The sequence below is a fragment of the Chelonoidis abingdonii genome, chromosome 24 (genome assembly GCF_003597395.2).
Source record: "Chelonoidis abingdonii isolate Lonesome George chromosome 24, CheloAbing_2.0, whole genome shotgun sequence".
In the NCBI taxonomy this organism is placed as follows: Eukaryota; Metazoa; Chordata; order Testudines; family Testudinidae; genus Chelonoidis; species Chelonoidis abingdonii.
The window spans coordinates 6,289,891-6,314,288 of NC_133792.1; the positions used below are offsets into that span (position 1 = coordinate 6,289,891).

Genomic DNA, 24,398 nt, shown 5'->3' on the forward strand with positions numbered 1-24,398 from the left:
ACCCAGTGGTTACAGCACAGAGCTGGGAGGCAGGAGAGATGGAATTTATTCCCAGCTCTGCCACTGACTCGTTGTGGGACCTTTGTCAAGTCACCTCTGTGCCTCAGTTTTCCCATTTAAAATGGGGATAATAGTTCATCTCACAGAGGGACTGGGCTCTATCCTTTAATACAGGAGAGACTGAGCTCCTAGGGCTCTGGGCCACTTCAAAGGCATGGGACCAGTTCATTCAAAGTGTTTGCAATGAAGGCCTGAGGGACAGGCTGATTTTGGGGGGAGGGGGTTTGTTAAGAGCCTTTTTATTTCTAGGCCCCCTGTCCATGCTCAGAGCACTTTCATAGCAGTGATCAAACTGGTCTCCTGTCGGCTCTGCACTGACCTGGCTGAAGGGACTGTATCTCCAGCTCATTCCTCATGGACCCCATCACCAAAGGCATCAACTGTGAGTCCAGCAGAGGCCAAGGACCGCAGGAGTCCCGGTTCCCAGAGGGGTAGAGAGGGATTTTTCCTCCTCTCTGCAGCCAATCTCAGAGCAAGTGGCAGTGCATGAGAAGTGTACTGAGAGTAGCTCGCACATTCCTGCCTTTGCCGCTGTTGGGGCCAAAGGAAGAAAAAATGCTTAGGAGCAGGTGGTGGAGTCTGAGTGCACTGCTGAGCCCAATGCACTGTAAGGTGCATCACTGTACTGCAGCTCTGGCTGAACATAGGGCTGAGTGTGGGGCAGCTGCAGGGAGCGTATGGGGCACAGGAGATCCTCATTAACAGCCTGAGCCAAGAGAGGAGTTGACTGAGGTGCTGGTGTAAACGACACTTCAGTTAAGGGAAGCATGTTGCACACCAAGTGGGTGGTTGTGAGGATAAGCACTTAACAGGAGGGGGGTCACTTCCACACCTGCTCTTTACTATTCTTGCTTCCCTTCCCCTCCCTCACCGTGCCCAGAAATTCCAGCCAGACCAGAGCCCAGCCACTGGCCTGGAAGCTTCCCCTTCCCCCTCTGCTGCAGTCAGACCCTGAGCCCCAGCTGCGGGCTCTTAACAAGACCAAGGGCTTGTCTACAGTTGAAATGTGAGAGCAGCACAGCTGTAGCCACTACCTACAGGGACCAGACGGGTTCTCCCACTGGCACACGTAATGCACCTCCCCGAGAGGCAGGAGTTAGGTCAGTGGAAGAATTCTTACATTGACTTAGCACTATCTACCCAGGCAAGGGCACCAGAGCCTTCCCAAAAGTGTGCGTGGGGGGGTGTGTATCCAAACTCCCTCCCAGACTCTGGGCCCCCACTCCATTTATTAGTAGAAATGTGCAGCCCGTGATGACTTACCAAAATTCGTTGAGTGGCCCCCCTGCAAAAATCATGACCCACCCCTGGTGTAATCAGTGTCGCCCCATCAGCCAGGATCCCCTCAGGCTGGCACAAGCAATGCAACCCCTGCCCCCCTGCTTGCACCTCAGCAGTCCCAGGCCAGCCCATACAGCCCTTAGCTCCTTCAGCACTAGAGGCAACAAAGCCTACTACCAGTTCTGGTTCCACCACCTGCGCTCCACTCCCCCCACAGCGACCGAGGCCCCAGTTGCAATCTCAGCCTGGGTCAGGCAGCTTTGAACCCAGTCAAAAGCCCCACCCTGCCTAGCATTCAGCATTAGCTGCCTGGTGCCGGGCTCCGTTGGCTGGCAGCAGCTGGAGGCTTTTGTGGGAAGGTTGCTGTCACCCAAACCAGTAACTGCACCTGCTAGATGGGGTGAGCTCACTAAGGCACCTGCAGCCACTGCTGTCACCGCGCTTCAAGTGCAGAGAACACAGGCCCCGGCGTTATTTTTGGTTTTTATTTGAAAAAAGTCTGTGGACTATCACAGTGTCGTTAGACAATATAAAACCTCACCAAGGAGCTCAGCTACTGCTCCAGACGCGGCTGGCAGCTGTCTCGAGGCCAAGCTGTAAACATTTACGAGGGGATTCATAATGCCCGTAGCAGCAGGGGGAGGTAGGGCAGCCCTCTAACCCCCACCTAGAAACAGAAACAAGCACCTGCAGGCAGCAGGGCCAGGTGCACACATGTCATGGGAGGGGCTGGAAGGAAACAGCCCCAGGGCAAAGGTCCAAGGTAACCTGGTACAGAACAGGAAGGTGAGCTCAGCCTGAAACCCCAGGCTTTGTTAAGTTCAGCTCAGCTCCCCGGGGCAAAGGGTGAAAAGCCTAGCGAAAGGGCAGGAAAGCAAACTCAGGCCCAGAGATCTCTCTCTTGCTAGAGCAACAGACCCGACTCTCTGCAACTGGGCCTCCTGCCAGTGCAGGTCTTCCCAGGAACCTGGTGGGGACTGGCCTTAGAGGGGGCAGAGCAATTTCCTTGGTGCCTGGCCAGAGCACCCCCGGTCCGATAGCTGCAGGGCGGACAATATCATTACAGCAACTGTCTGCCAGCCACTCAGCACTGGGACCCCACTGCACTGAAGGTCACCTCCTTTCCCAGCATTGTTCAGTCTATGTGGGAGTCAGGTTTAGAGCCTGTGGGCAGCCAGGCAGATCAGAGGAAGGTTTGTCAAACTGCTGTCTCAGTGCCGTGCTTTGGGGGAATTAAAGGTCCATTCCACTTTGTACAGTCACCTAGGCAGAGATTTAGGATGGGTGGAGGGAGCAGGCAGCTCCGTTAATGCCTGAGCCCGAGAGAACTATGTTCTGGCACTGCTCTGTGACTGCTGGGGAGTCACGGGAGACAAAGGGAGCAGCTACAAGAGGCTTTTCTGACAGTCACTTTTCTGCCCAATTTGAAGGTGGCGGGGTGGAGGATGAATGACAGGTGAGGAACAAAGCCCCCTTCCCTGCTTAGCATGGAGACTGGACACAATCCACGCTGACAGCCACGGCCAAATACAGCAGCATGGGACTGTGTTTGTCTTCCCTGTCTCCTCCCCATCGAAGCTATAAAGAGCCAGGCGGGCTGGGGCAGGAAGCCAGGCTGTTGGGCCCAGGCTAGGCTGGAGATCTCATATGCTGCAAACGGGCCAAGGCTGAAGGTCGGTGCTTGGATGGAGGCTGGGCTCTGGAAAGGGGGCAGCTGGGAACAGGAAAGTGCATTAAGGAGAGAGGGAAACAGCAGCTAAACTACATTGGTGTCAGCAATGTCCTTCAGTGTCAGATTATGATCCCAGGGCCCTGCCTGGTCAAGGCACCATGCTGGACAGCTCTGTGCTGATGAGGAGTGTGAAGAGAAAGATTGGGGGGTGGGGGGCAGAGACATGTGCTGCTTAGCATGTCTCATGCTTCCAGAAAACCCATCCACCTCTGTAAACAGGTCATGCCCTGGGAAGTGACTACAGCATTCAGCCTAGCAAAGCTGCAATTGCTTCACTGCTCAGAAGGCAGGCCGAAGTGGGGAGGGAAGGGAACAGTCCATCTACATTGTGCCCTCCAGCTGAGGTTGTTCGGTAGGAATTCTTAGTCCTGGGTTCAAGGGGAAGAAGTGGGCTGTCTCCAGGAGCCTGCTAGCTGCTCCCTTGTGCATTTCAAGCAAACAAACCAACCAACCAAAACCTGTTACCCCTGGTGGGATCACAAGGAAAATCTTTTCTATATTAACTGAGTGTAACTGATCCAGGGATGTGTGCCTGAGTCTGCAGGCAGCCTGGAACAGTACCTCAGAGCCGGGAACTGTCCCACGCATCTGACTGGGGTGTTAACCCCAAAACTTAATTATGTCAGTTGAAGTGTAAACATTGACTATTTCATCACTACTTCGAACACGAGAGAGGGGGGCTATTGTGCTATGAGGATCTGTACAGTTCCTGCAAATAGGGTCTTAGTGTCCTGAGTGGTTGAAGCTTGGGACAGTACCATCATGGACATTGAAGCTAGCCCAGTGCTGGAGTGAGGGGTTAGGCACATGAGGGACTAGCCTCTGAGTGGTTCCTGTGCCCCTTAGATGCCAACAGGAGCGTTAAACAGCAATACACAGTCCTCTTCAGAAAGCAGCCAGCATTCAGCCGTGTCATGCAATGGGCTGAATACTGTACAGCTGCAGTGACAGCACTTGGAGGGAGGAGAAAACCTTGGCGTACGGTGCTCCCCCAGCCACGAGCAAAATGAATCGAGAAGACTTGCATGGTGCCCTGCTCGGTTTCCAAGGCAGAAGGGCAGCAGCATACCCAAGACAGAGATGCTGTCCAGTCACAGCTCAGTGCACAAATGTGGGGAGATGCCAGAGCTCTGCAAGAGAGGCCTGGGACAGGCTCTGGTATCAGACAGGGATCAGTTCAGGTGCTTTGCTAGTACCTCCGGACCTATCACAAATAAGGCGCAGCATCTCCAAGGAGCAAGGGACCCAATGAGACCTAGGCAGAAGTCACGGCCCCATAGAAACCCACAATAAGCCTAGGCCCCATGGAGGCTCAGATCTGGTGTCTGAACTAGGCTGGCTGGGGCTGCTTTTGCAGTGGTGTCCCTGCCCAGCCCCTCCCCAGAGCCCTGGCCTGGGGTGTGAGAGGTCAGCTGTGGGGCTAGATGAAGGTGGAGTCCAGCTGGCTTGTTTCATGGTTATTTCGGGCCCGTGCCTCAAACAGCTGCTTGATCAGGGCAGATTTCTCCTGCTCCAGCTGGGTGATTCGCTCGCTCTTCTCAGTCACTTCCTGCACAGGACGAAGGCAGAGCCCTGGTGAGTGGGGAACATTCCCTGTGGGCAGCAAGCCCTTCCCAGGGTCCTGCCCCTCCCCAGACACCCCAGACGACCGGCTGGATCTCCTCAACTCCAGGTAGTTTCATTTGGCCAGAGCAAACTCCAAAGCTCTGACTGCAGCCCCTGGTCATCAGTCTCCACTTAGCCTGTCTACAAGGCAGGTCACACAATGGGTAAACCTGCCCCCTCCCTCCCAGCCCATTTCACAGAGGCCAGAGCTGTCAGCTGGCACCTGGCGTCCCCCCTCCACCAGCCTCAGTGAGACGGATTCCAGTGGCTTCCAGCTGAAGTGCTCAATTCCCTGAGCCGTCCAGGCCCCTTGCGCCTTGTGGTGAGATGGCAGAACCAGAAGAGGATGCCCCTCAGCAGCCTCATTTAACTGGGGGGCTCTGAGTATGTTTGCTGTGCAGGGTTCCCCTCTCACCTCTGCGCTTCTCTTAGGCTTGGATCCCACTCCCACAGCCATCCTCTCTCTCCCCGCTAACCTCCTCCCCGAAGATCCCATCCCTCTGGCTCTGCCTGCCACAGGGGCTGGCTCCTGGCTAACCTGCCCTTCCTTTGGCCCCAGTTCCAAGCTCCTGACCCTCTCCCGGTGGGCGGGGCTCCCCCACCCCCTCACCTTGGTGAGAAGCCGGTTTTGCTCCTTCAGCATACTGATGGCTTGCTGGGGCCCTGCCAGGGCGGGAGGCGGTGTGGGGGCAGCAGGGACCTGTCTGGTCAGCGCCGACGAGGAGGAGTTCAGAGGCTGGGAAGAAGAGGGAGTTAATCTTTCTGCAGCCTGTCCCCACTAGCTCTCTGCTTCCCCAGGCTCAGGCCAGTGCTGGGCTGTCCATGTAGATCTCCCGTCACAGCCCTCCTGGCGGCTGATGCCTCGCTGACCTGTCTCCACTAGGTGCATGTCGGCCTGGCGTGTCAATACACATGCTCAGCCTGCAGAGGGCACTGCGAGCTCACTGCTTAACCCACAGCGAGTTGGGGGGAAGCAGGTGCCAATGGACTCAGTTCACCAGCCGAGGCAGCCAGGGAGCTCATCCTTCAGCACCAATTCTCTGCACCAGGGTTTCATCAAGCTGTGCAGCCCACCCCCTCCTTGCCCCCATCCCAGAACCAGGGGGCTACTTGCCCGAGAGCATTGTGGAGTCACGTTCAGCAGCAAAGAGGGAGGAGAGGAAAAGAAACTGGCCATGACGTGACAGGTGCAGCAGCTGGGTTACATCCTCACCCTTTCTCCCAGAGGCACAGGGCTTCCCATTCTTGAGGCGTCTGCAGCCCCCCCTGGCCCCCCACAGCACTGATCTCACTGGGTCCCTTTGCAACCTGGGTCTGTCCTTTCCCAGCATGGAGACTTTGTTTTAAAGTCTCTAGAGCCCTGCCACAGGCTAGAACATGCCGGAGAGTCACTGCTCATTCCCTGGGACCAGAGGAATTACCCAACTGTATCAGGCCAGAGGTCCATCTAGCCCAGTGGCCTTGCTCCAACAGCAGCCAGACCCAGTGGAAGGGGCTGGAGCTCTGAAGGAGGCAGGGTTATAGTTCTGCAGGATTCAGTTGGTACGTAGATAATTAGAATATGCAGAAGTGCTTCACCCCGTGACCACCTACAAGCGTCCCATGACCAGGTGGGCTCCAAACCCTTGTTAGGTTAGAACCAAGAGTCTCCAGGCACCTGCTCCTGTCTCTCAGCTGAGGGACCAGGCATTCCTATGGGGCCATAATAATTCTGTTTCTGGTCTGGTGTCCCTCTTTATACACTGCTCCCATTGACCTAACGGAGAGCAATACAAACGGCCAGCCCTGGAAGCAGGGGCACTGGTGCTACCAGGACAGTGCTCTCACCTTCCCCGAGGTGGACAGGAGCTCTCCGAGGCAGCGGTTCACTTCCTGCAACTTGGGTAGAAGGCGACCCAGGTGGCTTTGGCTCCCCTCCGGGAAGAAGCCCTGGAAGAAGCAAGGGTGGGAAGGTGGAATGAGGAGCCAGTTCTCCAGTACTTCATGCTGCTGCGATGTACAAGCAGAGACAACTCAAGAGCTTGCTGGCCTTCATTGTAACTCCACGGGACTTCTCTTTCAGGACCCAGCCTGGTTGGCAGACTGGGCGGGTGGAAGGGAATATTCCAGCCAATGCAGACTTTATACTGGAGTGGGACGTGCATTTCTCCAGAGAGCCCAGGAGGGTGCGTGCCAAGGAGGCTGCTGGGGCTCTCATCTCCATTTACAAAACCATCCTGGCCCAGCCACATCTCTCTCCTGCTCTGAAACGTTGGACCAATTCCGCAATGCGTCAGAGGAGGGTGACAGGATAAGCACATGACCTAGCCAGCTGGGCAAGGAGGCATAGGTATGTGTATGCACACTGGAAGTGAGGAATCCTTCCTGGATGCCACAGAGTTGATCCCCTTTATTATCTCCCATCTGCAGAGCTACTGGGATGATTAACGATCATTAAGGCCCAGATCCTCAGAGGTATTTAGGCTCTTAACTCCCACTGAAATGAATGAAGTTACAGGCCTAACTCCCTTTGCAGATCTGGGCCTAAGAGCTTCGGAACCTTCTCCAAAAAGAAAACAATCCACTGAGCATCTCACTGCCTTTTTGGGTACTGTTTTGCCAGGGTGGAAGCAGGAGTGATGCCGCTGAGACCAGAAGAGTGACTCCTGCTGGCACAAGGGGTGAGTTGAGCCTGCGATTGAGTCCCACAGGGTAGCTCCACGCTGGACAAAGCAGGGTTCTCTATAACAGGCCAGGCAGCTTCTCGGCTCATTTGTGGGACAAGAGGGGGAAGAGAGGTGACTTGTCATATGTCTCTTCCCCTTCACAGGGGAAGTGATCCCAGCTGCCCTGACCCCTCCACACGTGTAAGTCCCACATGTACCCACTCCCCACATCCCCTTCACAGCCCACCTCCACTGACTGCAGTGGGAGCAGAGTGTCAGTGCTAAGTGCTTTGGCACATCTCACCCTGTGTCTCCATTAGATCGTTAAGGGGAAGTGATATTAGAACTTGAGGTCTTTCCCGTCTCTGGTTTTAACCAGTCCTTTATCCAGTCCCCCCAGGCAGGGCACTCAAAAGGTGAGAGGGTCCCTGGAGAGCCCCACACTTACGTTTGTGGTTTTGTTTTTCCCCAGGTGTTTCTGGCGCTCCTGCACTATCTGGATCTGCTGGTGGTACCATTCCCGGGTGTGCTCCACCATCTCCAGCCCCTGGAGCAGGAAGTCCTTCTCCTGCTCCAGCTCCTTCATTTGCTTCAGCTGCAAGACACAAAACCCAGGAACTTTAATACCCCCTCCATCCAAACCTATGGGACATCAATCACAGCTCCAGCCCTCCTGAGAATGGGTCCTGAATTCAGGGCTAGGAGTCCCCAGAAAGCTGCCGCATCCTGGCCTCTACCCAATGGCTACTGAACCCACCTGGACTGAGAAGCTGCTAGGGCGATAGCCCCAGCCAGGGCACCACCCACAGGAGCTCTGATTGGAGGATCACCTGGCTCCACTGATTGGTCCAACTACACTATTTAAGCCAAGAGGAGGAACAGGAAGTTTGTCTGAGCAAGAAGGTGGATTCCTGTTGTGGCTGCATTGGACCCTGCTTGTGCCTGACTGCTGCACCCACCCCGTTCCTGCCTTTCTGCTGTCTTCACTCCTGTTCCCACTGTGCTTGTGCCTTGCCTCTCCTCCTGCCTTACACCTCACCTCCAGGCCTGGCTCTGACCCCAACCTCTGCCTTTCAGCTTTGATTCCTGCATCTGACCTCAGCTTCGATTCTTGGTTCGGACTCTGGCTTGGCCCCTGAGCCTTGGCTTCATTCCCCAACCTGTACACCTGCTCTGCCTTTAGACCTGACCACCTACATCCTGGTCCATAACACCACCGTCCATCCCTGGAGCAAACCGAGGCCACGTGTTCAGAGAAATAGTCCTGCCAGTCTCGGTTCTGGAGCCAGCCAAGAGTGACCTAATCCAAAGCCCAATTCACTTTGCTTTGGGATCAGTTCACGACCACATCAAGCGCAGAGGAGACACTAAACCTCTAGCCATGGCACATGCAGGAATTCAGTTACCCGCTGCAGACCCCGGCAAGGACGAGACAGGTGAAATGTGGCTCATCCCCTTGTGGCAGCTTTAGAGAAGCAGGAGCAGAGAGTTTGGTTTCCTTTAGGGAGAGAGGTGCCAGATCTGGGCATCCTGACATCAGCTGATGAGCGAAGGGATGGAAAGCTTTTCTCTGTCCCCTCCCTCCTGCTTATGGACCCTGGCATCCCGTCAACCTGCACATTCAGCTATAACCAGCCTTCAAGAGGATGTGGAACTAGAACAGGCATGGAGACTCATAGCCCAACTGGAGCATGGGGATTTTTTACAGTGGAATATGAAGCTTGGCTCCAATCAAATGCTCTGGGGTGGGGATCACTCATGGGAGCCTCCTTTCTCAGCAAGTCTAGGTATCCCTTTACCACTGCACCATACTGGCATCCAAGAGACTAGCTAGATCAGAATTGCATGGACACGTTTGTCTGGTCAGACATACAAAACGCCCCTTTACCCATCTTATAGAATTGTAGGACGGGAAGGGATCTCAAGAGGTCACCTAGTCCAGTCCCCTGCACTCATGGCAGTATTATCTTTCACGTATTATGTTTCAATGTCCTTTGAGTTTTTCCTAATGGGAGGTGGAGACCATGACACCCCAATCCGATCCATCATGCTGCTGCTGCAAATCCAGAGGAAGACAGACAACCAGAGAGCAGATCGTTACTACTCAGAAGGTTCTTGCTCCACGGGAAGCAGGTTTCTCAGCTAACTTGAACCAAGTGCAGGTCATGGTAGAGTCTCCCCTCCGAACGCCCTTCTTTCCTTCTTCTCTCCAGGCTGCAGCTCCCATCCTGCCCCCACATTAGATCAGTCCTGTTGCTCTGTTATAAATAGTGGCTTAATGGGTTAGGTCAATAGGAAACCTTTGCACTGAGATCTCATCTCAATTGCCCATGCAGCCATGGCAGGGTATTTCCTCCTCTGAGCTGAAGCATTTCTCTGATTACTCTGCAGGAACCTGCAGTTTAGCCTCCAGTCCATGATGTTGGATCTCAGATACTCCAGAGCTCTACACTGCAGTGTTCAGAGGTGTTTAAGGGAGTTAGGTGCCAAATTCCACAGGCTCCTTTGAAAAGCCCTGGTCATTTAACCCACCATCTTCTAGCTTTGGTGCCTAAAGCAGCCACCTTACAGAAGTTTAAGGCTGCGAGCTCACACTGTGTGGTACGTTCATTATTGGCAAAGAACAGCAGAGTGAAACACACATACTAGAAACCTAGGAAAAGCAGGGTTAAGTTCTCCTCTGTCCAATCAGGCACTGACAACTGTCATAACCTTAACCCTGCCCCAACCAAACAATATTCTCAGAACAGAGCAGAAAGCATTGCACATTGTTTTACTTGATGTTTAGGCTTAATGAGGGCTATTAATTATCTGCTATCAGGAGGCGGGTGGTGCAATGTGCCATTGGCTCGGCACATGGACTAACTATATGACTCCACCATAAGCATCCCACCTTTTGAGAGGGTGATGAGCAGAACAGCAGCACCAGCCATTGCTTTCCCAGGGTAGCACTCAGCCACATGGTGCGCTGAGGATCCTTCTGGTCACGCATGCAGTGAAAACTCCTGGCAGTAAAACAGCTGGGGTGAATTTCCAATGAGACAATACCAGAGAGTGGGGCCAGGACAGTTAAAGCAGCCCGGCTCTGCACACTGGCTGGCCTTAGGTCACCAGCTCTTAGTTGTGGTGAAGGGGGAGGGGGGAAAGGGGTAATCCCCAGAGTCACTTGAAGGGCTGCTCAGGGCCCCACTTTCAGTCCCCCAGACAGGGCTCAACCCCAAGCCCTGAACCAAGCTAAGAACAGCAGAGTTAAATGCACGTAATAGAAACCTAGGAAATACCCCAAACCCTGAACCAAGCAAAATGGGACCAGAGTGTGAGAAAGAATCAGGGACCCAGCGAGAGCCAATGGCCCAGAAACCAAGCAGATGCCGTTCCCATGGACAGCAAGATTTCTGCCCCCAGGTTTGTTTGCATAGCAGACACACGACATCATGGGGGTGTGGTTCCTCTCTCTCTCTCCAGCCAACACAGATGCCAGCAGGGTGGTAGCTGCCACCAGGCAGAGAAGATGGCTCTCCAGACAAAGTTGGGGTATTCCCCCACCCCAAGGCTGCTGCACTAAGATTAGGAGGGGAACTGTCCCCCCCGCCCTCCCAATCCTAGAGGTGACTCTCATGAATTTTACCCCTTCTTTACAAGAGGGACAGACTGGAAGGTTTTCAGCCACCCTAGTGCTACATTCCTGAGGGGCTGCAGCCCAGCCCACAGGCAGCCAGCCGCGGGGACCAGAGCAACAACACCCCACTCTGATCCGAGTCACCGCTGTCCCCTGGAGGAACCCCAGCACGAAGCCTTCCCTGGAACCCACTCGTCATGGCAGCTGGGTCTGGGGCATTTGTTTCCCAGCAGCTGGAGGAGATGGGTGCTCCCTTGAGCCCAGAGAAAGGGGCCTGGATACAAAGCCTGCTCCCTCAGGCATGGGCTTAGTTTAGGGGGGCACAGTTCAAGTACAAAGCCTGCCCCCCAAACTACAAGTCTCAGGTGGGCATGGAATTTGCCATCCCCCATGCAGAGTCCCATTGGCCTGGCTTGAGCTGCCCCACCACATCCAGAAGTCAAACTATACCATCAGGACACTGGTAGACCTTAACAAGATGGCTAACGGCACATTGGGCTGCATTAGTAGGAGGAGCATTGCCAGCAGATCGAGGGAAGTGATTATTCCCCTCTATTCGACACTGGTGAGGCCACACCTGGCGCATTGAGTCCAGTTTCCTTCCCCCCCGGTCCCTTTGCAACCTGGGTCTGTCCTTTCCCAGCATGGAGACTTTGTTTTAAAGTCTCTAGAGCCCTGCCACAGGCTAGAACATGCCGGATTATTGAGGAGAGGCTCAGGGAACTGAGCTTGTTTAGTCTGCAGAAAAGAGTGAGGAGGGATTTGATACCAGCCTTCAACTACCTGAAAGGGGGTTCCAAAGAGGATGGATCTAGACTGTTCTCAGTGCTACCTGATGGCAGAACAAGGAGCAATGCTCTCAAGTTGCAGTGTAGGAGGTCTAGGTTGGATATTAGGAAACACTATTTCACTAGGAGGGTGGTGAAGCACTGGAATGGGTTACCTAGGGAGAAGGTGGAATCTCCTTCCTTAGAGGATGTTAAGGCCCGGCTTGGCAAAGCCCTGGCTGGGATGATTTAGCTGGGATTGCTTCTGCTTTGATAAGGGGGTTAGACTAGATTCCTGAGAAGATTAGGGTTGGAAGAGACCTATGATTCCATGACTAAAGCTCAGAGCTATACATCTCCCTGTCAAATCAAGTTTTGGTGCTTTCATTTCTGGAGCACCTACTAACTGGAGACAATGCAAGGCTTCAGCAGTGTGGGCTAGACACCTAGGTGCTAACCTGGGACCTGATTTGTGACCCTGGGAAATACCTCACCTCCCTGTGCCTGCTTCCCCATCTGTAAAATGGGGAGAATGATACTTCTCTCCCCGTCAAAAGATATTTGAGATTCACTGATGAAAAGTACTATTGTTATTATCTATTTAGATTGAAACCTAACACAACGCGGTCCTGAGACAAGTGAGGGCCTACAAGTGCTCCCCTAACACAAACAAACAAAAATCGCTTTGAGATGCTTGGAAAAAGCTTCTATAGCTGTATATAGCAGCCCTAATACAAACAAGAGGCACAAGCAACTGCATGTTTAAAACCACTGCAGGAAGTGATTGAGTCCACATCTAAGGAGCAACAGCAAGAATTATTAAAAAGCCATTACAGAAAAATCCTTTTCAAATGGTCACATCATGATGAATCTAAACACACAAAATCCCCTCTTCTCCAGACTGCACCCCGCCTGCAACACAACCCAGAGCCCACACCCTTCTCTGAGCTTAGCTTTTTCAAACACAAGATGAGTTTGCAATTCAAACGTTGGCCCATCAGGCCTGTGAACCAGGCACAGCAGAGCATGAGACGACTGCCAGTATCCAGGGATTTCAATATTACTGAGGAGAGAAAGCAAGTTTAGACACCACTGAGCACTGCTCACGCTTCTCACATAATAAGACGGACTCAGCTCATAATCTTAGAGGCCACTCGCATGCATTTCACTTCTTTAAAAGAGGGACAGACTGGAGGGTCTATCAGCCTTCCCAATGCTTCATGCAGCCTGCCAGATGCCCGCAGCCACAGCAATCCCTTGCAAACCATGCTAGTCACAACCTGAGCCTGCCAAAGCTGATCTCTTCCCTTCCCGTTTCAAGTGACAGACTGCCCGGGACATACCCACAGGAAGAACTGCAGAGCCTTCGAGCTGCACAGGCTGCTGCTCAGAGGAATGAAGAGGGTGCTGTATGTCGTGAGGATGCCCATCCAGCTGTGTCCGCAGCCTGGCACTGAATGCCCTGCCCTGGGCCCTGCCCGGCCAGTTACCATGGTGACCGGAGGAAAGGACAACATCCCACTCGCGGGTGGGACAATGGCATCTCTGCTCGGCGAGCGGATGGAAGGCATCTAGTCCGCTGGCAAGGGAGGCTGGTGGGTGACAGATGCTGGTGGAGGCAGCTTCCAGGATGGGAGGAAGAAGCAGGGGGTTCCTTTCACTTGAGTGGGGATGGCCTGGACGGGGGGAGCACTTCAGCCCGGGATGCTCACGAATGAATGAGCTTAACCTCTCGTAAAAAGCCTCGCCCCAGCTGCAGAGAAGCCACAGGGGAAATAGGCCGATCAATGGGCTCAGTGAAAGACAAGCCAGCCGGATACACGCTGTCCTGGGGCCACTGCACAATCACTCCCAGCGCACACAGGCAAGAGGGGTCAACCACACTCCACTTGCCCACTGCTAGGGCACAAGCGGGCTGCAGCATGGTGCTTGGGAGTCAGAGAGGGCTCTGGCGGCCCAAGAAATCAGTATTCCGAGACGGGACTGATTTGTTTTTAGGCTGATCAGGAATAACCACCCTCTGCCCAAGGCTCCCAAAGCACTTTACAGCCTCGAGAGAGAGGAGAGGAAGGCTGGTCCAGGGGTTAGAGCACTAGTCTAGGCCATGAGAGATCTGCATTCAATTCCTGCTCTACCACAAGCATCCTGCATCATGCTGGGTAAGCCACTTAGTTTGTCTGGCTCAGTTCCCCACCTGTCAAATGGGCATAATAGCCCTGCCCTGCCTCGCAGGATCAAGAGAGTAAAGCCTGTGAAGAGCTCAGACTACGGCACTGGTGGCCAGAGAAGTACCCCACACAGACAGAACACCCCCGAGCAGTCGGTCAGTGCCATCACCACCATGCTCCAGATGGGGAAAGTGAGCCCAGACCGGGGAAGGGACTCGCCCGCCATCCTACAGACAGGAATCGAACCCAATCTGCCGAATCCCAGGCCAGCTCCTGACCCACAAACCCAGCCTACCTCGCTTCTCCAGCTGCGCCTATTAGCAAATGTTAAGGCGTAGCATCAAAGTCAGTGATTGCCATCCACAGTGCTGAACGCTGCAGAGAGCTGACTCTTATCTGAGTAAGGGCCCCTCCCTATCTCAAAAGCAGCAACCCAGAACATCCAGTCTGGCTGAATGGAGGTAGAACACCGCTTTCCTGAGGCACCTAATATTCCCCTGCAAGCGCTTCACAGCCCAGGCCCTGCTCCAGCTCCCACAGTGAGCAAAGGGGATTAATTCTCAGCACTGCTGCAGCTTGCTTTAGCAAATGAGCTCCTAATCTGTGTGTGTGCAAAGCCCCCCCACTAACCCCTGGGGAGGACCAGGCCAGGAATCAGAGCGTGTTATGTGGCCGGAAGCCACTGTGCTGACATAATCAATGCTGCACAAAGGCAGCCCACGTGCCCTGTCAGCTCCGTTCAAATTGGGGGCGGGGGAGGAGGAGGGGAGAAGACATAGATATTGGCATCTGAGAAAGAAACGAACCAGTGCAGCAGGGCAGCGCGCTTAGGATAAAATAATGCAAATTACATTGCACGCAAGATACAGGAAAGGCAGGAGTTCCATTAATGTTACTAATTCAAACTCCCCATAGGCAGGATTTTGGATCCTGAGCCGTGTGGGTGAGCTGATAATATCATGAGTACTTTGCTCTCTTTCTATGCAAGGTACTTCTGTTGCACACCATGGCTCTCCAGAGGCCGATTCTCCTGCTCTGGGACTATAGAGAGGGGACAGGCGCCCTGGCCTCAGGGCATATTAGCAACTAACTTACCACTGACAAAAGGCCTCTTGGGTATCTTATGCCAGCTGAGGATCAGGCATAATGGATCTCTGCTCCACTGTGCTCTACCCCTTCCCCACCATGCCAGCAGTGGCTGGGATAGGAGATGATAGAGAGTCTTCTGCAGCAGAGAAATTCTCCACCAGCCGTCTACAGAGGTTTTAGTGAAAAGGGGACGTAATATACTACATCAGGGTAGACAGCTTATGGCACGCGAGCTGATTTTCAGCAGCACTCACACTGCCCAGGTCCTGGCCACTAGTCCGGGGGGGCTCTGCATTTTAATTTAATTTTAAATGACGCTTCTTAAACATTTTAAAAACCTTATTTACTTTACATACAACAATAGTTTAGTTATATATTACAGATTTATAGAAAGAGACCTTCTAAAAACGTTAAAATGTATTACTGGCACGCGAAACCTTAGAGTGAATAAATGAAGACTTGGCACAGCACTTCTGAAAGGTTGCTGACCCCTGCATTACATGATCCAGCCCCTAGAGTTTGGCCCTGATCCTCAAGTGACAGGGGTCCTGACAGATCTCTGCACCAGCAGAGAACAACTGAGCCTGTACCAGGCAACATATGTCTTTGCATTTAATTTCTCTGGTATATTTGCAAAGAAAAAGACTAAAACATTAATCTCTGCAGAGACACAGCAGTACAAACTCACCTGTTTGATTATCACATCAGAGCATGAGGCATTTACAGGCTACCTAGCATCCTTGACTGTTCCTTTTGCATATGTTGCAGGACAGAGGGTAATTTGTAAGAGACTGTGCAGTGATGCAATACAAGAAATATCAGAATCTCTCACTAATACCCCCCAAAAGCCCAAGTTCATGTTGCCCCTTAGGACAAGTGTAACCAGAAAACACCAGGGTGGACGAAGAGTGAGACTGAACATCTTTCCTTCCAGTACACCCACCAGGCAGCAAACAGCACGTAGGACAACAGAGCTCCTCGTGGTTGCAGCTACTCCTGGCAGGAATGACAGTGGCTGGGAAACCAGGACAGAGCTGCTCCCCTACCATGCCATAGTCCACCCCGTTGGTGATGGTGTGTCTCCGGTGCTCACCGCGACCTCTCTCATGCCGCCGAGCGTCTGCCACCCCGGTGCAACTGACCTCGCCATGGGACTGTCCTGTGGGCTTCCCATCGGCACCTGCAACGGAGGAAGGACATGCACATTTTGAAGAAGGCACCATGCAGGGACATACATCCAACACGAGAGGATCAGAGGATTTCTCCATATATTCTAGATGCTTTAAAAAATATATATATACACAACTTAAAAACACCCTTTTAACTCATTAAAGTCCTGGCTGAGCACCAAGATGAGTCTGCAGGTTGGAATTTCCGCCTTGCTCTGGCAGCCACTCATCTCGCCATGTCTGGGTATTGCAGAGACCTCAGATGAGCATATGACCTTCCCCCCACCCCACCCCGCATGTGCTGCAACACATATACAGCTTACATCCCAGTTACTCCCCCGGGGCAGGACCTCACGGGTGCAAGTCAGGGAAAGCGGAGGGCCATGCCCACCAGCAAGCGGCCAATGCTCACATTTGTAATAAGAGCCAATGCTGGAGGAGAACATAACACTCTCGCCTCTACTTTCTCTAAGCAGGGGAGATGGGGCCGAGTGGAGAATTAATCACAGCTCTGATTAACTGCAGCAATAACAGGTTTAGCAACTTAAGTCAGCCCCACACTGCAGAGGGTGGGGAATAGGGTGACCAAATGTCCCGATTTTATACAAACAGCCCCAATATTTGGGACTTTGTCTTATAAAAGCTCCCATTACCCCTCTTACCCCCCAATCCCAATTTTTCACATTTGCTATCTGGTCACTCTAGCGGGGAATGAAGGAAGAGTACATCAGTCAGCTCACTGCAGGGGAAAGGAGCCCTCACCTCACCATCTGTGCCTGGCCCTTCCACCAGCACTCATACAAATCCAACCTCTAGCTCTTCCAGGCACCAAAGAACAAACACATTTGACCCTGGTACGGAACCACCTTAGGGGAGATCAGATGCTGGACACCACCTCCTCCCAGAACCTAAACCCTCAGCTACCCACACTGCAAAGGACAATCCTTGTCGCATCAGCAGAGTGAGCAGCCCACGTTGCCAGTCGGATGGGCAAACAAGACCCACCAAGGCTCTCCTGGAAGAGTCTGTTAAGAAGCAGAGCTTGGTAGCTAACTATCAGAGTTCACGTCCCTGAGTGCCCGAACATAGACCCCTGGCCTGCTTAGGGGCCTTGTCACATTTAGTCTGCCAGTGACTCTGAAGCAGGTCGACCCTTCCCCATTGTGTCATGTGGCCTCCTGCGCTCGTACCCTGTAGCCGACAGCCAAGAGTCACCTCATTAAATTATATTGGCACCTTTGGTGAAGGGTGCCCAATGTTCATTATGCAAAGGTGCTGCTTGGGGGCGCAGAGAGGAGGGGAATCCACTCTGGATTCCACAAGTGACCTGCTGGGCACTGGATCAGAGCTTGAGACTTTCCTTGGTGGAGCCACACCAGGTACGGGGAGACAGGAAGCTTCCATTTCTTTCTGGTCAGTGCGAAAAGCTACATTTACATGTGCTCCTGCCTCACAGCAGGATTCCTCCAACCCCTCTGGGTCGGTCACCGTGGCCAAAGCGATCCCAAGACCTCGGCTGCTTTGCCCACTGGCCTCAACGGCTGGAAACAACCAATCCACCAGCACACACTAGGGAGAGTGGGCAGAGCGGGGCCTTCAGAAAAAGTTGTGTAGGGTAGATTAGAGCAAGGACATGCCACTGGCTCCACCTGATCTGATAGGTGGGTCAATCCAGGGGCATGTGGGTCAGCTGTACACATGGAACTCAAGGGGCTTATAAAGCAGGGCCCCCATTTGATTTCACGAGGGCCAGGACAGACTTTGGTGCTCATCTCCTGTAAAGGCCAGGCTGCTTCCAGCCCAACACTGCATTCGTCACCACCTGGCCAATTAGACCCTGAATGACTCCTGCTGCCTAGTGCTCTCCTGGCTTGTGCTGCCAACCCTTCTACTCTACATGCAAAGTCACTGGTTCCAACACAACTGCTGTGCTCGAGGCTGCTATGCATTTGTTCAACACCAGACGTTTGCCTCTTCCTTGCCTTGGCTCCTGAGGTCCGTGATCCCCTCCCCAGCCAGCACAGAGAGCACTCCAGGCCACCCCCAAGCTCTCACATGATCTTCCAGAGCAGCAGCAGCAACCGCCTATCTGCCACTGGGTCAGCACAGAGACCAGTTCCTGAATGTATGGAGACAGCGCTTTCAGTGGGCTTCCCTCTCAGTGGAGCCACTTTGCATAGCGCTGGAGTCAGCTGCAAAGTCCATCCATATGATTTAATAGCACACACACACAAACCCGACATGTGATCAGTGCCAAAGGAGCAAGATTAGCCCCAAGAGCACAGATGAGTTTGCTTCTGCCCAGCATCCTGCAGTGAGGTACTGAAGCCAGTGCCCATCTATCCAGGGCCCACCTGCTTCCTCACTCCTGCTTCCCCCCATCCCACTTTCCCCTGCCACCTACATCAGGCCTCACTTTTGTACCTCCCGCCCACTTCATCGCTTCAGCTTGCCCTGCCTCTTGGCACACAGACCTGGAATCCAAGATTGCTCTTTCCTGGCCTGGCCTTCTGAGAGAAGGCAGCAGTAGGACAGGAACGAACAGCAGCGGGAAGCTACTCACATTAGGAGCCCCCACTCGGGAAGCAGGCTGGGGGTAAGATCAGAAGAAATTCCACCCTAGAATCCAGACCATGCTCTGTCTCTCAGTGGCCAGAGCCCACCCTCACATCCTCTTCCCCAGAGCACCCAGCAGAAGGCAGCCAGTTTCCAGGTGCCACCCACCTGAGGATTAGCTCCTCCTCCCATATGCAGATGTTAGAGCTCAATGTCCAGGTTCCGTAACCAGGAGATGAGCTCTGTACTAAGTGAGGCCTTGTAACCCACCCTCCAGCTGTTGAATTGGACTCTCCTCCACCATGAGTTGTCTGAAACGCTGCTCCACAGTCACCACAAGGAGAGGAAGCTAGGCCAAGCCAGTGCAGAGTTGTGGCAGACGGTCACCTGTTGAGCCTGGTCCAGGATTTATGATCAGCTGAACAATGAGGCAGATGCAGTGATGGACTCTTGAGTTTACCTAGTGTGTGAGACTTTCCCACCACGGCTTCCACTCTATGAGAGCAGATTGCAGCTTTCTGGCAGGGGCGGATTAGCGACTCCCCTGAGAAGCATGTGCTGTTTAGTGCTCATGGCAGTGAAGGGCTGACAGCACCAGACCAAAAGGGGTAGAGCACAGGCATGATCTGTGCAGAGTGCCTGCAGTTGCTTTAGCAATGCACTCCTGATCCAAAATGCCAGCTGCTGCTCGTTAATCCCTCAAGCAGAGTGTGCTGAGCACACAGAATGGGGCTGTGAGACTTTTCGCACTGTGAACACATCAGGTTGGGACTGAGCCACAACCAAACTCATGACTCTTGTGAGGCTGAATGGCTAGTGAATCAACAACTGCGCCAATCAGAGTCAAAAAGGTACAGCTGGAGAGTCTGAAAAACCTTTGGCTCCCTATGATACTGAAGGGGGAATTGATGGGGAATGTGCCGAACAATCTGAGAGGAACACATCCATCTCTAATGCAGTATGACGCACCTGCCACGCACACCAGGGCATCTCCTCCTTGCCAAGCAGACGGACTGTCCCCAACTGAAGGCAATCATGGTTTTCTTCATTAAACTAAGCCCCAAAGCATATATGGGAGCCCTCTTGGATGAAGAGCATCACAGAGGCAATGACCAACTACAGAGGCTTATGCTGCTTTTACAGGCTTGTGTCTACTGCAGATTTGGACACTGTGCTGAGAGTGAACACTCTGCATTTTAATCCCATCTGACCCTCTGACTCAGTGCGTAGCCCCAGGCAAGTCAACTGACCTCTGTGCGCCTCAACTAGTTCCGATGAAAGACAGAAGATAAAGCATGAATCATGCTAACAACCAGATGCTGCATGTGAGCCAGCGTTCCCTGGGGGAGACGAATTAACACATCAGCAGATGGAGGGAACCTGTTAGGCCATCCAGGCCCCTGTTCTGCCAGTGCAGCACTGCTCTCTGCAGAACATTTACAGGGGCCATGTCCAGTCTAGGTTCAAACAGGAACATGAGAACAGCAGCCCAGTATCTTGTCACCAGATGCCTCATGGTAGTTCTACACTTTCCCCTACCAGGCAACTATGCCATAAGCTGCCCAAGGGGGAAGTTTCTTCTATACCCTTTGACGGTTAGCGTTTGGCTTGTGCAATAAAAGTTATAACAAGACATCCACCCATATAACTGCCCTGTTTCCATCTTCCTGCTTGTGCTCCCCTTTCCCCGCACTGAGCACTCAAGAGAGGCCACTACAACTGACAGGAGCTTCAGTACCCCGAGGACAAATCCCAGGTGAATCATGAGCTGGGGAGGGATGAAGAATGGGCCAGTAGTTCAGACACTAGCCTGAGATTCAGCAGCTCGGGTTCAATCCCCTGCCCTCTCACATAAGAACGGCCCCACTGGGTCAGACCAAAGGTCCTTCTAACCCAGCATCCTGCCTTCTGACAGAGGCCAATGCCTGGTGCCCCAGAGGGAACAAACAGAACAGGTGATCATCAAGTGATCCATCCCCTGTCGCCCATTCACAGCTTCTGGCAAACAGAGGCAAGGGACACCATCCCTGCCCATCCCGGCTAATAACCATTGATGGAGCTGTCCGCCATGAACTTGTCTAATTCTTTTTTGAACCCTGTTATAGTCCTTGCCTTCACAACATCCTCAGGCAATGAGTTCCACAGGTTGACTGTGCGTTGTGTGAAAAACAAAACAAAACGAAAACAAAAAACCAACCTTCCTTTGGATTTAAACCTGCTGTCTATTAAATTTAATTTGGTGACCCCTAGTTTGTGTATTATGAGAAGGAGTAAATAACACTTCCTTATTTACTCTCTTCACACCAGTCATGATTTTACAGACCTCTATTATATCTTCCCTTAGTCATCTCTTTTCCAAGCTGAAAAGTCCCAGTCTTATTAATCTCTCCTCATATGGAAGCTGTTTCATACCCCTAATCATTTTTGTTGCTCTTTTCTGAACCTTTTCCAATTCCAATAGATCTTTTTGAGATGGGGCGACCACGTCTGCACAACAGTATCAAGATTTAGTGCGTACCGATGGATTACATAGAGCTTATTATATCCTCAATCTTGTTATCTATCCCTTTCTTATGTAAATGTTTTCATTAGTAGATCTCACCTCTCTTTGCTAAGTGCTTTAAGTATCATTAGTCAGTTTTACAGATGGGGAACCGAGGCACTGATCCCTCTTTCAGTGACTGTCAGCACAAGTTCTCAGTGCACTGGTGATGGCGTAAAATTGGCTCGAAAGGCAATAAATGAACTCAATCCCTTGCCACATTTCCTCTCTGCAGCAAGTTCGAGTCGCACCTTTCCCACGCTTACTGAATTCAGAGCAGAACTCAGTTGCACTAAGACAAACATTCTCAGCTTGAGCTCGTCTGTTTTGGTCTCTCTCCAATAATTGTTGGATGATTTGAGCCTCAGTTTCTCTTATTATAGGATAGAAGAAACTTTCCTTCTGAGTTGTTATCCAATAATGCCTACAAACACAGGGTCCCTTACACCTTCCTCTGAAGCAGCTGGTATGGGCCCCTGGAGAGTAGGATGCACGACTAGATGGTCCGAACCCAGTATAGCAATTTCTGGGTTCTAGAACAGAGGATATAATATAAATGGTTGGTTGTAACATAACAGAGCACTGCCTTAACCAGGGGTCTCAAACTGGGGGTCGGGGACCCCTCAGGGGTCATGAGGTTATTCATAGGGGAGTGCTAGGGGTGACCAGATCACAAGAGTGAAGTATCAGGACATATTGGGCGAGTGGGGGGAGGGGAGGGAAAAGAGCCACAGTGCACAGCCCCGACTGGAGCCAAAGAGGGCACACACGCCTAGAAGCCGCCAAGAGGGGTTTACGGCCCCCTGCATGCCAGCCGCACCAAAGCCCATGGGGCAAGGACTCACGGCGCTCACGCTCATGCAAGCAGAAGCCGCGGGCTAGGGTACAGGATCCAGCTCCAGCCCCGACTGAAGCGCAGGACAGGCGGCGCTGGATCCTCGTGCAAAGTCAGACCCCAATTCAGGCAGGGAGCAAAAAAGTTGCAGTGATAGCCCTGGCTCCAGCCCCAGCCGCAGTCAGCAGGGGGAGGCCTTACAGTCTGCCTTCAGTGGCTGAAGCTGGGCTGAAAGCCCAACCCAAGTCACAGGGGCCTGGAAATCAGGGAGTGTCACAGCCCCCGACTAATGAAATATGGTTACAGCTAATCTATAAACATACAGATTATTTGTACACTAACTAAACAGGGTAAAAGGGGCCGGGTTTTTATTCAGTCAATATAATCAACATTCCCATTTTGCAAACCTCTCAGACATGCCAGAAGTTTAGTACTTCTTGATGACTAGTATCAGCGGCGTAGCACGTGTTAAGTCTGTATCCACACAAACAAACGAGGGAGTCCGGTGTCACCTTAAAGACTAACAATTTATTTGGGGCATAAGCTTTTGTGGTGTAAAAAAGGACTCACTGCTTAGGTGCATGGAGTGAAAGTTACAGATGCAGGCCATATATAATGAACGAAGCAGAAGGAGTCACTCCAATATGGAGAACAGATGTTGATAGGGCCAATCGTTTAGGGTGGATGTGGTCCACTCCATAATAGATGAGGAGGTGTCAATTAGGAGGGAAATGTCGTTCTTGTATGAACCAGCAACCCCAGTCCCATCAGAGAATCACATGGACACAACCCCAGGACCCCACCAGGGGTATTCTATCTGCTACCAACGATCCATTAAACCTGGAAATCACTGGGACCACTCCTTCATCTCATGCATTGGCACTCTGACGCAGGATTATCTGGCTATTTGGACTCTGCACTCTCAGACCATGCTACCAGCACTCCAGCTTTCCTGAGGAAACTACAATCCGTTGATATCTTCCCGAAACACCATCCTGGCCACCATGGATGCAGAGAAGTTGCTTACACCAATAGTCCATATGAGATGGCTATAATGTCAGGAACAGTATCCCTGACGAAGGCCCACAGCACGCCTGGTGGCTGAGCTTTGGGACTTTGTCATCCCACACAACTATTTCACATTGGAGGCAATTTTATGCCTTCAAGTCAGTGGCACAACATGCTATGGGTACTGCATGCCCCAGCAGTATTCCAGCACGGTTATGGTCACTTCACGAACAGCACTGCCGTTTCCTCTGTTCTCTCCCCTTAGTGCCCTCCTCTACTGTCACTAGATTGATGACATCTTCATCAATGGACCCCACGGAAGGGGGGCCCTTGATAACCTCCACCGGATTTCAACAACAATTTCCACCGAAACACAACATCACCCTCAGGCGCTGGACCAAATCCACACAAGAGAGCTTCCTGGATCACACAGTGCAAATAAGTGATGGTTACATAAACACATACCCGAAACTGGGGGAGGGATAGCTCAGTGGTTGAACATTGGCTGCTAAACCAGGGTTGTGCAGTTCAATTCCTTTGAGGGGGGCCATTTGTTGGGGATTGGTCCCCCTTGACATGGGGGTTGACTTAGATGATTCCTGAGGTCCTTCAACCTAATAATCATGATCTATGTGTCCTGGATGGAAGCTGGAGGCATCATATGATCCGTGTCTACAGCCAATGCCTATTTATATTTGGGAAGTCAATTTGCTCCATACCCCTCAGACAACACTATAAGATCTTATCAAGCATCTAAAAACAACAATACCCACCTGGGAAAGTAAGGAAAGACTGACAGAGCAAGATGGTACTCAGAAATGACCTACTACGGACAACCCAACAAGGAAAACAACAGATCACCAATGGCCATGCACGTACAGCCCCACCTAAACCCTCCAGCCATTAATCAACGATCTACAACCTATCCTGGAAACAAATCCCTCACTCTGAGGAGCAGGCCAGTCCTCGCTTACACACAGACCCCCAACCTGAAGCAAATACTCACCAGCAACTACACATCACACCCAGGAACCAATCCCTGTAGCAAACCTCATTGCCTACTCTGCCCCCATATCTACTCTAGCGACACCATCAGAGGACCCAGCCACATCAGCCACACCATCAAGGCCTCATTCACCTGCACGTCTACTAATGTGATATATGCCAGCAATGCCCCACTGCCATGTACATTAGCCAAACTTCACAGTCCCCACATAAATGAATAAATGGACACAAATCAGACATCAGGAATGGTAACATACAAAAGCCAGTAGGAGAACACTTCAATCTCCCTGGTCATTCTATAACAGATTTAAAAGTCA

The 24,398-nt window shown here is 52.3% G+C and overlaps 1 protein-coding gene across 1 annotated transcript in view; it reads right to left on the reverse strand.

Annotated features, from left to right (window-relative positions):
- Positions 1-4,384: 4,384 nt before the first annotated feature.
- Positions 4,385-24,398, reverse strand: part of SAPCD2 (suppressor APC domain containing 2) — a 32,548-nt gene continuing 12,534 nt past the window's right edge. The window contains exons 2-6 of the mRNA XM_032777738.1: positions 16,013-16,146; positions 7,772-7,918; positions 6,506-6,607; positions 5,289-5,414; positions 4,385-4,622 (exon numbers count right to left, since the gene is read on the reverse strand). Of these exons, the coding sequence (XP_032633629.1) occupies positions 4,494-4,622; positions 5,289-5,414; positions 6,506-6,607; positions 7,772-7,918; positions 16,013-16,146 (638 nt within the window). The 3' untranslated portion in view covers positions 4,385-4,493. The remainder of the gene's footprint in view (positions 4,623-5,288; positions 5,415-6,505; positions 6,608-7,771; positions 7,919-16,012; positions 16,147-24,398) is intronic.